Genomic DNA, 15,640 nt, shown 5'->3' with positions numbered 1-15,640 from the left:
TATATACAAACACACACACCCAAACATATGTGTGTGTGTGTGTGTATAATATTCATAATTATGACCATAGAAAAGGGATTTTCAAATAAAGATTCAAGGTCTCTTGATAATTGAAAAATGATAATGTTTTGTCCCAAAACCTAACCATTCAATTTCTTAAAAAAATTTATGTACATATACGTGTGTAATTACCATAATTATAACTGAAAAAATATATGAGTGTTAGGTTTGTACCTTTAGGGCTTGCTCAGAAAAAGGCATAAGGTCACTTAACATGTACATAATATATAACAAAACTGAAGATAATACATGCTCAATAACATACCTCAAAAATAACATCCATTTGATCTCTCCAATTCCAACATATGAAAATCCAAAGAATCAATTTTCTTTGCCATCCCTTGAATTCTTTATGTTTCATTTTATGGTCCAGAGAGAGAATGGTCCAAGCTAGGCGATGATAATTTAGAAATTGTTTGCATTCTAGTGGAAACCCCTTTTCTTTAGTTATGAGTTGACATAATTGTTTGAGCATATCTTCCTCCATGGGAGTGTAGTTTGCCAAAATTAAGCGAAAGACTATTGGATCACTTGTACCTACAAGAAGAGATTAATCTAGCTCATTGCCATGAAAACTTTAATCATCTTTGTCACTTAATTCCTAAATTCTATATTTTTTAATGTACCAACAACAAAGTAAAATTTACCATCTTCTATTCCCTCTTGGCTTTGGGCATTCCCTTCATCCTTCAATTGTTTTTCCTCAATTTCCTTAATATCCGGGTCCTCCACCTTATGTTTACCAAGTTGTTCCTCAAGGAAACATTCTATATGTTTCCTACTAGGGTCTGGCATTTCAATGGGTAGCTGAATGATCTTCTGCAAGTATTTGTCAGCCAACTCATAAGTATTTGAATGTTTATCTTCATTACCCATTTTCTTAATGCTTTCCAAATTTTGGGAGTCCTTTAACTCTTGAGTTCTATTCTTAGAAACATTCTCCACCACATTTGGATCTTTATCCATTGACATGTCTTCTCTTGGAAGCTCTTTGGTGATTGCTCGTTGCACCATGCCCTTGTCCACACCAATCACAACACTAATTCCACATGATTCCAATATCAAATTGGTTGCTCGAAGACACTGTGCATACATGAAAAATGACATGCCATCAAAAAAATAATCACTAAAACAAATAGAACAATGGGAAGGGGAAATGTAAATAAAGCACTACCTCTACGATGGTCTTTTCATCACATCTGTCAAGATCATCAATAAATACCACAATGCGAAAATTGTTCAATCGGGGATGTTGTTTCCATATCCATGTGCCCTCCATGAAGTATTTGTTAGAGATGAACAACTGAAATAAGAAGCTAATAATCTTCCAACCAAAGTGTGCATCATGACAAAGTTGATCTTTGAGAAATTTTATGTCATGTATGACTTGGTGTTGATAACCTAACATAGACTGATGGTCGACGGATTTTGGGTTATTCAACATGGTATCTGTCACTGGTTGTATGACCTTTAGAGAAGTCTTGAAGAATACCCACATCACACCCATGATGCCCATGGGTACACATAAAGCTATGAATTTTTTTACAATAGGTACAAATTTCCATAATATTAGCACACTACACACTACAACCAAAGCAAGGAATGTCGGGAGGAGAAGATGCACACAAATGTCCATGGGTCGAGTATTCCATGAATACTTCCAACACATTCTTAGCCATTGATGAGGAGTCATGAAACTCTCAAGTTGATGGCTTATTTCCACAGCAAGCCCTGCAGATGCTTCTTCCTTGTTATCATATTTCCATGCATTATAATGTAAGGTCATCACAGCAGGTGTATATCCAATTAGATGTGCATCTTTAAGTGTTTGATGATTCATCCCAACATTTCTTTTATACCAAGCTCCTGCATGAGATCGTACCTAGATCCAAATATGACTTAAGATATATATGTATATATAATTTTTGTGCATATGTATGTTTGTGTATGTGCATGCGGGCATGTATGTGTGTGTGGGTATGTGAGAGAGAGACAGAGAGACAGAGAGAGAAGGAAGATAGTGTGTTCAAACAAGACGCACTCATATTAGCCTAAAAATTGTTTAATGTTCAAGACATACTTGCACATACACTTGTTTAATTTCACAAAAGGATTGACTTGCATCTCTCTACCTATAAAGGAGAGTAGAAGCTCTCTCTTGCAATGTGGTTGAAAAGAATTATGGATTAAGAGAAGTGAAAACAAGGAGACAAAGATTTCTAGATTCGTGAGGCCTATCCTTAAAATTTTTGAACAAACAAAGGTTTTATACAACATTCCAAAAGATATTTGTAAGAAACTAAAATTAAATTCTTTCATAGAGCACTCCAAAAGAAAAAAACCTAAAATTGAAATCTTTTATAGAGCATTACAAAAGAAAATTGTATATACACAACATAGCAAGTGTGGGCATGTGTGGGTGCTAAAGTTACTAGAAAGAAACCCATAAGAATATTTCTATTTTATAAGACATAAATATAATCTCAATCTCTCTCTCTCTCTCTCTCTCTCTCTCTCTCTCTCTCTCTCTCTCTCTCTCTGATGCAGCATGCCTTGGAGAGTCCTCAACTACACTCCAACATTCCTACAACAAGGAGGTAGATCCAATCTAAAAATGACAAGAATTTCCAACATATTAAAATAGCCACTAGAGTTGAATTCCTATGTGTACATGCCTTAGTATTAAGATTATATAAATTTAAAGAGCCATTCATGTCTTCAAATGGAAGTACGTATCATGAAAATTGTTAATGAAGTTATCTAAGTGCTAGATATTATGAGTGTATGATGGCAACACTAGAATGATAAGAGAGCCACTGTGGTTAGGTCAATAATTGTCTACTAAAAGAAGACTCTCATTGTAACATGGATATGTAATAGATCTTGAGTGTTTGATTGTGCAATCTCTCCTCTCTCTAGTTATGGAATACTTTGTGTGGTTTAATCCACCTTGGTTATGCTTAATTGTATTTGTTGATGTCATGATTAAACCCACTTAGGATTTGTTTGCATGGCACCAATGCAAGAGTGAACTCTTGATCATGAAATATATATCTATGTTTATAGATTGTATTGATTTCTTTAATTAATTAAGAATTTGTGTTATGTTTTAGAGTTTATTAAAATGCATATGAATAATATGTTGCATTTGAGAGAGATCTCATGAGGGGATTTGAAGCTAACAATGTCGAGTTCAAGTGAATTACTAGAACATGAACGCTCAAAATGAGGATACCAACGAAGAACGCAAGAGAGATTTCCACATTTTTATCTATTTCAAGATGTTTGTGAGATTTGTTATCCTTGATGTATCAAGATATTTATGAGAGTAGATAGCTCTTGTAAGTACCCGTATCCATGGATTTGTCCATTTCCATTACACCAACGGTGTTTCAAAAAGAGTAAGGGAAGATTCACCCGTGCAAGTGGTGCTCAAATGAACTTAATGTCTATGCTAGGTAGATATGACACATACTCATGACACAATGACCAGGTCTAAACGCGTCTAGACATGGTTGATGGACACTCAAGTGTATCATTGAGGAGTGTTGAGAGATGTGTTGTGCATAGGATGATGCTACATTGACTTGTGTGGGTGGAGACTAAAGATAAAATTAGCCTCACCCCTGCATAGGCTAACCAAGTAAGAAATGCGACAGAAGAAGAGTTTGAGTGTTTTACTCTCTCTATCTCTCCTCTCTCCAAGTATGGATTTCTTAGTGTGTTATGATCCACCTTGAGTGCATGCTTGATCTAGTGCCTACTCACTATGGTTAATCCCAAGCTAACACATCTCTCTCTCTCTCTCTCTCTCTCTCTCTCTCTCTCTCTCTCTCTATATATATATATATATATATATATATATATATATATATATATATATATATATATAGCTATGTATGTATGTATGTCTATGTATGTATGTATATATCTATGTGTGTGTGTGTGTGTGTGTGTGTGTGTGAGAGAGAGAGAGAGAGAGAGAGAGAGAGAGAGATCAAGGTAAGACAACTATTGTAAGAGCTGGGGGAAATCCACCGAATGGAGGTCATTAATGGTTGCTTTGAATAGCTATTAAAGGTGGCCCTTAAGTGGATGTAATGAAGAGTTGGCAAGGCCTATCAAAGGTGGGTCATGCCAACTCGTTTTTAAAGAGAAAAAACTCTATCGTAATATTTTTATGAAATGCAAAATAATCATAGAGTTATCAACTCTCTCTCTCTCTCTCTCTCTCTCTCTCTCTCTCTCTCTAAGAATAGGTCTCAATTGCATATAATACACATGCAAACAATTCTACACGCTTAAGATTCTCTCTCTAGCAAGACACCTTGTGTGTGTGTGTGTGTGTGTGTGTGTGAGAGAGAGAGAGAGGGGGGGGGGGGGCTGGGGTCCCTCCTCTCTCTCTCTACCTAAGAATAGGTCTCAATTGCATATAATACACATGCAAACAGTTCTACACGCTTAAGATTCTCTCTCTAGCAGGACACCTTGTGTGTGTGTGTGTGAGAGAGAGAGAGAGGGGGGGGGGGGGGGGGGGGGGGGGGGTCCCTCATCTCTCTGTGACGCCCCAGTTTCTGGGCGCGTCGGGGAGGGGGCCCGGCGGGGATTCATACCCGCGCGCGGCGGAGGGGACTTCTGTCTTCAAGGGGCCCGGCGGGGATTTATACCCGCGCGTGGCCGAGGGACAAGGTGTTGCTTCAAGGGGTCCTGGCGCGGACGGCACCGGCTCAGGAGGGCCCGGCTCGGACGGGACCGGCTCGGGTCAAGTTGCCTTCTCGGGGGCCCGGCTCAGACGGGACCGGCTCGGGCGTGTTTGCGTTCCATGGGTCAACGGCCGTTTGCGTTTCGCGGGTCTTCGCGGGTCTTGCGTTTCGGGTCCCTAGCCCCACGTAGCCTCAGCCTCCGTCGCACCGCCGACGGGTCATAGCGTGCCCCGGGGAACCTTGCGTGGAGTCCCCACGGTGCGCGAGTGCGTGGAGTGAGGCTACAGTGTCTAGGTGGGGGGTCCCCTCCCGTGGCCGGTCTTCGGGAGGCTCATACCCCTTATATACACCCCCGTTTGAAGAGAGTTCGACGACCGCGTCGAACGTGGGAAAAGAGTGCTCGGCTATGCATGAGGCCGTGGGGACAAAGGGGTGCATATAAGTGCAAAGTGATCAAAAACTGTTCCCAAATGCAAGTAAGTAGGCATGCTTTGTTTTTGTCATTTTTGAAGATGAGTGTGTGTGTGTATTTTTGGGGTTTTGGCAGAAGGCTGAAAAGATATGCTTTGAACACCCAAGTAGAATTCCCCGTACTTGAGCGTTCCCCGAATAGGTAACCCAGTGTGCGCGGAGCCACCTGCTGCGTTGGCCCGCGCGGAGGCTTCTTGACAGCCGAATCTGAGAGAGCGTTCCGTCGCAATGCAGCACTTGCGAGTTGGTCCCTGTTTGGACGTCGTTTGGAGGGCATAGCTAGAGGCCCTGTGGTCTCTTTGTAGACTTGAATGGGTCTTCAGCTCAGCATGGGCCACCTAAGTGGCCGGGGCACGACGAACACCGTTGGCTTGGTTCGTCGCGTTTTTGGTCTTTCTCTGTTTTTGTCATAAAGAGCCATGTCTGGCTCGCATCTGCCTTTTCTTCATGTAGGGAGCCCTGTCTGGCTCGAATCTTTGCTTTTTGTGTCATGGAGGTGCCCGGCTCGGATCGGGGCCGGCGCGGGTCACGGGTGACGGCCCGTTGTTTGGACGCGTCACGAAGAGCCCTGTCTGGCTCGCATCGTTCCTTTTCCTCATGGAGGTGCCCGGCTCGGATCGGGGCCGGCGCGGGTCACGAGTGACGGCCCGGTGTTCAGGGACCGCGTCACGGGGCGGAGGGCGTGTGGTTGCTTTCTGGAGCTCTCTTCACCAGGATTTTGACGACCCGGGCCATTGCGGTTGGAGTCGTCGTGAGTATCGTGCGCGTCGGGCACGTCGGTCTTCGGCTCGTCTTCCAGGAGCTCGTTTCTGGAGCTCTGATACCAAGTGTGACGCCCCAGTTTCTGGGCGCGTCGGGGAGGGGGCCCGGCGGGGATTCATACCCGCGCGCGACGGAGGGGACTTCTGTCTTCAAGGGGCCCGGCGGGGATTTATACCCGCGCGCGGCCGAGGGACAAGGTGTTGCTTCAAGGGGTCCTGGCGCGGACGGCACCGGCTCAGGAGGGCCCGGCTCGGACGGGACCAGCTCGGGCTTGTTTGCGTTCCATGGGTCAACGGCCGTTTGCGTTTCGCGGGTCTTCGCGGGTCTTCGCGTTTCGGGTCCCTAGCCCCACGTAGCCTCAGGCTCCGTCGCACCGCCGACGGGTCATAGCGTGCCCCGGGGAACCTTGCGTGGAGTCCCCATGGTGCGCGAGTGCGTGGAGTGAGGCTACAGTGTCTAGGTGGGGGGTCCCCTCCCGTGGCCGGTCTTCGGGAGGCTCATACCCCTTATACTCTCTCTCCCTAATTGCACACCAACCTCCCCTCATCACCTACCCATGTTGAGCTTGCCAGTAGTCCATGTGTCTTAATCCCTTAGCATTTACATATGCAAGTCCTTTAGTGTGATACCCTATCACCCTCAATATTTATGTTTGCCCTTCAGTGTTTGCACACCATGTGAGGGCACCACAATAGAGCGTCCGCATGTATGCCCCAACACCCATGTAGGGACCCAAATCTTGAATCGAGACCCTTTTTATTGAATGGGAAGGGAGGGTTTTTTGAAAGTACATGTGTCCCTCCCCTCTCTTTGTTCCATATCCTATGTGCCCTCACCTCTCTCTCTCTCTCTCTCTCTCTCTCTCTCTCTCTCTCTCTCTCACACACACACACACACACACACATACACACATGCACGCACGCACCTGTATCTCATAGAGGAGAGCGAGTACGGGAGACATTATGCGAGAGCTAGGGAGAGGATAGGAGGAGGAGAGAGGAGGCAATACTTGATGGATTCTATGTGTGTAGGCGAGGGTGAAAGCGTGAATGGGAGACCCATGGCACTACAACCTCATGCCACTACAACCTACTTGTGTCCATGTGGACCATTGATATGTGCTGCCCATAACACAATGACACGTGACAAAATCACAACAAGTGGCATGCCTTGAGTTTGTCATTTTATTATGTACATATAAAGAGATATATGTTAATGAACTATGTGTGTGCAAGTTGTGTGTTTTGTCCAATGTAAATTTGCAGAGTGAATGCAACATTGTGTAATTGTGTCATAACTAGAGGACAATTTATTTGTGTCTAAACCCTACCAACATGGATTAAAAATTCAAGTGATCACTCAAAATGGAGTCAGAGTGAACATCTTATGGAGAATGTCAAATATCTATTAACGTTGACAAGTTAACACATTTTAATTTGTAGACAAGGTTGGTAAAAATCATTTTTGAAAAATTCAAGTTTCTATAGTTGTAAACGTTTCTTAGCGCTTTGTGATCCCGTAAAAGTTTTGAGTGATTACATTAATATATAATCCATATATATATATATATATATATATATATATATATACCTAGATGAATCCAGGATAAGCCCAGATTCACCCTTGAAGGAAAGTGCAAGGTATAGACCCAGGGTAGTTACCCACAAGACGATATAACCATCAACTCCATCATGCATAGTATTGACTAAATACCACGACATCCCCACTAACGTCGTCCATGCCCGAGACCACCAACCACTCAATTAACACTCACTTAGATCATGTTCACACTCCCACCCTCTAAATTAAATCTTAAATCTATCATACCGCTTACTAAACCAACCCCGCACCCACCCAATCCCTAGTCCTCCCCTGCCTCAACTTCAACTTCCCTAAAAATTAAATGGACATCTCAATATCTAATGATTTTTTAAAAAAATTGTATTAGGAATCAATGTACAGTTTTTTAAGTTTTACTAGAAAAGACATCTTAGATTTTTAATTAGGTTTTAAAATAGTTTAACATAAAAATTCACTAAATGCATAAACGAATGCTCTATAGCCTTCAAGCATGCCAAAAACAAAAAATCTTTCTGCTATAAAGTATTTTTTAGATATTTATTAATTTTTAAAGGAGCACTCTCTCTCTCTCTCTCTCTCTCTCTCTCTCTCTCTCTCTCTCTCTCGTCTAGTTTAAGTTTAATTTACCAATCACTTACCAATTTTGATCTATCTGTTAATGCCAAATCTCTAAACAATTGGTGATGCTTTGATTGTAACTCCATCGGAAATCGATCAATGATATCATCTTCCTATCATTTAAGTTCCATCATCCACAAAATTTTAGTTGAGCAATTTAATGAGAAGTGGCCTTGCAAAAGAAAAGAACACAGAAGCATACTACATCCATAATGTTTGCACTTTCAAAAGTACTTTTGTTGCCCTGATTAATGATATCATTTAAGTTTCATCAATAATAGGTTGGCCAGATCTTCACTAGCTAACCTGCACCCCAAGCATCGATCTGACCCAATCCCTCTCTCCTGAATCTTCACCCTCGTCAGTAGAGCACCCCAAATAACCTTCCATAAGAAAACCTTCATGTACTACCCAACTATAAAAGGCCTCGCAGGGAAAGTATGCAAGTGGGTCCAGAGAACATGGAAAATTAGTTTTTCAAGACTGACCTATGCCTTGGAGGTAAAAATTCAGGTAGTCATGCACTCCTCGTCAACACTCAGATCATCAGATACTTCTTCTTTCATAATGCATGGCAGACAAGGATCCGCCGTGTTTTTGAAGGAGGATTTGAGGTGGCAAGCTTCACAGAAATTATACAAGAAAGCAAAGTGCTAATATGGGCACTAGGGCACAAGCATCACTCGGAGGATTGGTCTAGGACTACTTGTGCCTTGTTGTCAGCAGATGGAATGCCTAGGATGGGGGCAAATCTTGGCCATCGGTAAATAAAAGATCTCGGAATGACAAGAGTATGGACCTTGTGTATCAAGGATGTGGAGACGGAGTGGTAGGGGTGGCTGCCTTGATAGCCGTTGTAATTATGATCCCTAAACGTTGTCATGGCTTAACATGAGCATGACAAAACCTTGTAATTTTTTGGGCTGCTCAATATAATCCACTCACAATTGTGAGTTTTTTTTTTTAAAAAAAAGCTCCATCAATAAAATTGTATTCTTGCAAAATAAGAACACTTACTTCCTTCAATGTTATTTGGATTTCAATACAAGTATTCTGGTTACCCTAGTTACCCTGAAATTAATTATATCATCTCCTATCAAGTCAATCTATTGAGATAAGATTAGGGTATAAAACCGTATAAAAGGTTTATTAACACACAATCAATTCAAATAACAAATATAATAGCACAAACATGGTGAGGATGAGTCACTCTTTGTAATGCAGAAGGAGAGTCAATGTCACCTGGTTTTCAATATCTGAACTTGGAGTGCGTGCTTTTCGACGTGTACTCTGGTTGCCCTGGTCGTATATATCTGCCTTGATCATGCGTTGGTTGAGAGCCTTGATCACCATAGACCTTAGTGTTGCTCCAATTCTAGAAAACTTCAGCACAGATGACTCTCTATCATGGGATGGGGTATAAGAAGTCTTCTTGAAAGTTTCTTTCACAACCATATATAGCATTACTTCTTCAACCTTTCCATAAGCCATGATCAAAAGTGAGAAGAATATTAGACCCCTCTAAACCAATGCTAATGTCTGATGAAATTGAAGTCTCAAATCAGAACCTGGAGCATAAAGCTGGATTTTTCAGTTCCCCAGCTTCCAAAAATGCCAATGGTTATCGGAGTTTCTGTGTAAGGATTCAAAAGAAAGGTTGCTACTCCCTGCACTAGTGCTTTCCTACCTGGACTTAAACAAAAGTTGTAAGAATGCATGCACAAGTGATCAACTTGCCAATGCAGCAATGACTGTATGTTGTGAAAGCTTCAGCAATACACCAACCATGGCCAAGTTTAATCCTAATCCTTTTACCTACAGTATCCTCCGAAGGAGGTTGGTCAGAAGCTTTTTTGCCCAATTTTTGGGCCAACCAGCGGCGGTCATCTGTTAAGTCATATCACAGTTGTAGTGAGATCCATGAATCGATAAGATAGACCATGAAATTCAACAATATATGGATCGCTCGAGCTTTACTGTATTTAAGAGATGAAACATCTGCACCCCTGTTGATAAGTTCCCTTGCTATGTCCACATCTCGCTCACGTACTGCAGCCTGAAGCAGGCTAGTTTGATTTACTTTTACTTCATATTTCCTGCACACAGACTTGTGAAAAAGAGGATCTACATGCTCTTTTAGATTCCACATGAGGAAGTGTTTAGTTATTATATCATTGGTTCCAAGATCCTTCATCATCTCATCAATCATGTCCACCTTGCAGTTTTTTGCAGCCCAGTCCAAGGCCGTCATATTCTCCATATTCCTTCTCCGTAGTAGATCAGCACGGCTCTCGGTGTGGTTGAGCAGGTGGCGTACAATCTCTAGCTGACCTGCCTTGGCTGCTTCGTGAAGGGCAGTTTCTCCCGAAAAGTCACACATGGCAATCCACTTGTCTTTACTATTAACGCTACTTCGGAAGTTTCTTTTAAGTTTAGTTTCAGACAGCAAAGTACCTACTACATTCTCATACCTTCGCGCTGCTTCATGCAGTACTGTCTCCCCATCACGATCCTGCACATCCACCCAAGCACCTCTCTCTAAAAGTTTCTTCACCATTCCACAAATTTTGAATTCTTCAATGTTGTTTCCCTCATCCGTAATTTCCATTTCACTGCTTCCCTCCTCTGAGATTCTTTCAATCTGATCTTTTGCAGAAGGCTTTGACAGCCTGACAATTTTGTGCAGAGCTGTTTGCCCCGTGATGTCACTCATATTGATCCACCCTTTCTTCTTGTCCATAAAATTCAACTCTTTTGTCTCTGTTAAAAGCTTCGAGAAGACATCTGTGTCATACTTCTGTACTGTAGCAACATGCAATGGCGTTCTACCATCATCACTCGTAGAATCTACCCAAGCTCCAGCTTTAAGTAGACTGCTTATGTGACGCTCAGAAGAGATGGCGACTGCTACATGCAAGGGTGTGAGGCCAAATTCAAATTTGTCATTGATGAGGCTGTGTTTAGATTTTGCACTGATGAAACTGACTTCTGATTTTGCAGGTGTGGGGGCATCTTGAGCTTTGGGGAGGCAAGCATCCAATAGTTTTTCCACCACCTGTTTATGACCTTGGTTAAATGCATTAGTCAATGCATACTTCCCATGCTTATCGGGCAAGCCAAGAGGGGCACCATATTCAAGGAGCTTTTCACAGACTTCTGTATGCCCACGAGTAGAAGCAATGTGGAGAGGAGTTTCACCAGCTTTGTTCTGGGGTCTGACATTGCCTCCATCCTTGTTGATTTCCATGCTGTATTTCAGAAGCATCGAACAGATCCTAGGGTCTCCAATCATAGCCGCAGCGTGCAAAGGAGTGTTGTCCTCGTGATCCAGCAGGCTGGTGAGGTTGAGTTCTTTAGCCCCGGGAAACTCTAGGATCTTAGTGACAATATCATCATATTTTTGGAGAACAGCAAGGTGCAGTGCTGTCCAGAATTCATCCGAGTTCCGCTGCTCACAAGCTTTCAATGTTAGCCATTTGCTAGCTTCAGATATTGTTGCTGGTTCTGTTTTTTCTTCCAATATTTCCTTGGCAGCATCCAGAAGAGCACTGCATACTTCCTGCTCCCCCAACGCCAAAGCTTTGCACAGTGCTGTTAAACGTCCATAATTGTTTTGTTTAGACAACAATTCATTTGCATTGACTCCATCAAGCCCAAGGAGGAGGCATGCAGCTCTTTTGCAGTCCTCATAGGATTCTCTACCATAAGAATTGGGCAAGTTGTGGAGTGCCGTGTCCTCATTTTTATCAAGGATGTACACGTCCACGCTTTTAGGGTAGCGTTTCAGCACCTTCTCCAGTGTATTAGTACAAGCCCAGTCTGTACAAACATGGAGAACGGTTCCCAGGAACTGAAATGGCATCCGTGTGCGGAGAATCTCTGTGCCTGCACACTCTACCAGCTGTTCCACCTCATTGTCAACATCACCATGCACAGCGGCATATGCCAGTGCCATCAGACAGTCCTCGTTTGTCAGCTTCTCCTCTATGCTCACATTCACACACCCACACAAACAACCATTCACACACAGATTCTCTCTCTCTCTCTCTCTCTCTCTCTCTCTCTCTCTCTCTCTCTCACACACACACACACACACACACATATGTGTGTATGAATGTGTGTGTGTATATTCTGATGTATGCATCCATTTGTGCATGTATGTAGGTCTACAAGTATAAATGTATGTATATGTTGATGTATATATTTTATGTATGTATCTGTATTTATATATCCACACACAAATAAACATGTGTTTATATATGCATCCGTTCATGCATGTATATATCTATAATGTATGTCTACAACTCTCTCTGTGTGTGTGTGTGTGTGTGTGTGTGTGTGAGAGAGTGTGTGTGTTTATGTAGGTATGTGTATGTATGTATGGCTAATGGATGCATTGTATGTAAACTCTAGATCAAATGAAAAGTCATGGAGAGTGGATTGACTAGTCATCCATAGGGGATTATTCTGTACACTCAAAACATGTTAGGAATCAGGATATATAGAGATCATCTTACCTGAATTTGGTTTACTGACTAGCCTGTATTCAAGTCTTCCTCCATAGGCGCGTTCAACATTGACTTCGCAGGAGTCTTGGTCTGCAAGAGCAATCCCAGTGTGAAATGAATTGAAATGTTTGGAGAGAATTAGGGCAAATTAATTGTGAATACCTCGACCTCGGTCTAGGATCCTTAGGAGTCCATTCTTGAGGCGGACTTCTTCTCCTTCCTGGAGGCCGGCCAAAGAACATGCTTGCTTCACACTTGCAAGGTGGGCCTGAGCCTGAGCAAGAGTGGTGAGGCTGTAATCTTCCGGAATCTTCTCTCTGCCACTTTTATATTCAAGCACCCGGAACATCACCTCCACCTCCATCTCTGCTCTTCCAAAAAACATTAGCAAATCATCAGCTATAGGTAAAAATAGGTAAAAATTGTTTACCTGCAAATTTTTGATCACTACCTATTGGCAAGTCTCGCGATTTATTCATTACTTACCGAGATGCTTCCACCCGAGCTTTTCACCTTCTGAAAGTGTAGAAGTTTTCTATGGGAGCCGATCTCAGTGCCTACAAAGTGTTGACTGCATTGCTAAAGATGTAGACCACTTTTGCAACATGAACTCAGTACTTCAAGGTGGACACGCCTCTCTAATTAAAAAAACAAGGCATGGCCACCCCCCCCGCCGCCCCCCGCCCCCCCCCCCACCCCCAAAAAAGTCCCCCCTGCGCGCGCAGCCTGCTGTGAGCTCCGCACATTCAATTCAGGCATAGTTTTCCCACTGTGCCTTTTTTTTATTAGTTCTAAAATTTCCTTAGCCTGCAGCAGGTGCGTGTGTGCTTCCTCTCAGCAGCAGACTCAGCCCTCGTCCCCGCATGCAACTGAACCATCCTACCTTGCGTACTCACCTGGAAATGGCGAGAGCATTTATTAAGATTCTCGATATTTTTTTATTTTCTACGATTGGGTAGCCCTACTGTGTACACATTTTAGTAGTACAGCCGCGCATACGGGCGAAGTTGCAGAGGCAACAACGACACAACAAACAGAGAGAGAGAGAGAGAGAGAGAGAGAGAGGAAGAGAGAGCTGCGCAGCATAGAAGGCACTAAGGAACTGTAGCAGCTGAATGTAGAGACGACGATACGACAGAAAGAGAGAAGACGAAAAAGAGAGTTTTAACGTCGTAGGAAACTATTCCAAGAGATCTAGCCGACGAGGAGTTGAACTCAAGACCTGTTATTCAAGAGAGAGTGAGAGTAGGAGACTAGACTAGAGACTGGATCGGCTTGGTCTTCTCAAATGTGATGGGGCCGGGCCGGGGGGGCCCTTTAGAGGGGTCAAAAAGGAACCTACATGCTGTAACCTGTCCACTGTCCGACCTCTCAGATTTACAACTTACTCTCTTTTGGCTTGCCTTTCTTAAATATGGTTGGTTCTGGACTCTAGCCCCGGTGACTAGGGCGGTAGGCAATGGTCCAGGCTAAAATGTCAGAAAAGAAATTTGATGTGATCAAAAGATGAGCACTAAACTAGGGTATAATACTCATACTCTCAAATTTTAAAGGGACATAATGTGTATACAAAACGAGGCTCTCATATATTGCCTCAATCTCCGGTCTCACATTTAAGAGAGTAAGAGCCAAGCCAAGGAGCTAAGGTAAATGGTTGGTATGGTAGGGATTGTGCGTAAGAGAATAGTCCCAAGCATGTAAATGGTTGAACTTTTGTAAGTTGGGGAGAGGGAGATAGAGATTAATGAAATGCATGATTTTACGTCACACCCTCAATTTTGAACCACATCCTATAGTTTAGCATAATGGCCAAAACTCCTACAAAAATAAACAACTACACGAATTATTTTTATTTTATTTCTATCACAATTTAAGATGCAAATGACGTGAAAGTGTACATGAACATATAGTATGCACCTTATCGTACTAAGCTGCTTCTACATTATTGTGACTAGGTGATGATGTAAACCATTACCATGCTTGTGCACAAAAGAAAGCCAACTCACCTCTTTAAAACTTGAAGCTTTATTGGTATATTGGAAACTATGAGCCCTAATCTTTTCACAACTCTACTCTTAGACATGAAAAGTTTTGTAATTACACAGTGTAGAAGTTATTGCCTTTGTGTTTAAAAACTTGCTGGCTTACCGAGTTTGTTCTTCTCGACTTGGTAGCACTTTTCTCAACCCTAGTTAGACCAAGGGAAAGACGTCCTTCTTACTATATAGGAGATTATGATGTGCACTACTACCAAGCCCTGCTCAAAAGGAAGGTGCAAGGATAGAAGCAAGTAAGAGAGTAGAGCAGAGAAATTTAATTCAATTGTGTTCCTATTGTTGAAACCAATGCCAGAACCCACTCCATTCTCAAAATAAGTTTTAGAAGCTTTTGTGTCTTCACACCATGTTCACTTATCTAATCTATATAATCAAGTCTCATCGCATTGTTGGACGAAGATAGACCAAAAGGACTCTCTCTCTCTCTCTCTCTCTCTCTCTCTCTCTCTCTCTACCCCAACAGAAGTATAACACTTCTGAATTTGTTGAACAAGCGCTAGCACCTCATGAAAAATAATTTCTATAAGAAGCTCCCAAGCTTGGTATCAAAGAATGCTTTGCAACGTGCAAAAGTAAAGGGTACGATTGAAAAATGTAAAAGTGAAGGGTAACATTGTAAGAAATGACAAGCTGTAAAATGCAAAAGTAAAGGGTAAGATTGAAAATGTAAAACTGAAGCATAGCATTCTAAGAAATGACAAGCTTTAGAGTGAAGCGTAGCATTCTCAGAAATGACAAGCTTTAGCTTTTAAGACTGTAAAGTAGAATGACTTTGTACTCTACATAGAAGAAATGTTCCAATTTAAATGCACATAACAAAAAATGAATATTTTTAATAGAGATTTTGTTATTTAATGAGAATTTAAATTTGGAAAATATA

The 15,640-nt window shown here is 42.3% G+C and overlaps 1 protein-coding gene across 3 annotated transcripts in view; it reads right to left on the bottom strand.

The window, feature by feature from the left end:
* Positions 1-15,251, bottom strand: part of LOC147425454 (uncharacterized) — a 16,119-nt gene extending 868 nt beyond the window's left edge. The window contains exons 1-11 of one of the 3 annotated variants that reach the window (XM_086500732.1): positions 14,852-15,250; positions 12,866-13,069; positions 12,713-12,793; positions 10,173-12,179; positions 10,011-10,082; positions 9,764-9,882; positions 9,438-9,671; positions 8,216-8,308; positions 1,235-1,942; positions 708-1,143; positions 326-597 (exon numbers count right to left, since the gene is read on the bottom strand). In XM_086500732.1, the coding sequence (XP_086356858.1) occupies positions 326-597; positions 708-1,143; positions 1,235-1,942; positions 8,216-8,308; positions 9,438-9,671; positions 9,764-9,882; positions 10,011-10,082; positions 10,173-12,179; positions 12,713-12,793; positions 12,866-13,067 (4,224 nt within the window). In that variant the 5' untranslated portion in view covers positions 13,068-13,069; positions 14,852-15,250. Of the gene's footprint in view, positions 1-325; positions 598-707; positions 1,144-1,234; positions 1,943-8,215; positions 8,309-9,437; positions 9,672-9,763; positions 9,883-10,010; positions 10,083-10,172; positions 12,180-12,712; positions 12,794-12,865; positions 13,070-14,851 lie in introns of all 3 variants that reach the window. The other 2 variants (XM_086500734.1, XM_086500733.1) reach the window with 2 other exon arrangements.
* Positions 15,252-15,640: the final 389 nt, after the last annotated feature.

The sequence above is a fragment of the Adiantum capillus-veneris genome, chromosome 25, assembly GCF_014529385.1.
Source record: "Adiantum capillus-veneris isolate H3 chromosome 25, ASM1452938v2, whole genome shotgun sequence".
Lineage (NCBI taxonomy): Eukaryota > Viridiplantae > Streptophyta > Polypodiopsida > Polypodiales > Pteridaceae > Adiantum > Adiantum capillus-veneris.
The sequence above is the reverse complement of the archived record's forward strand: the minus strand, read 5'-3'. Positions and strand labels throughout refer to the sequence as shown.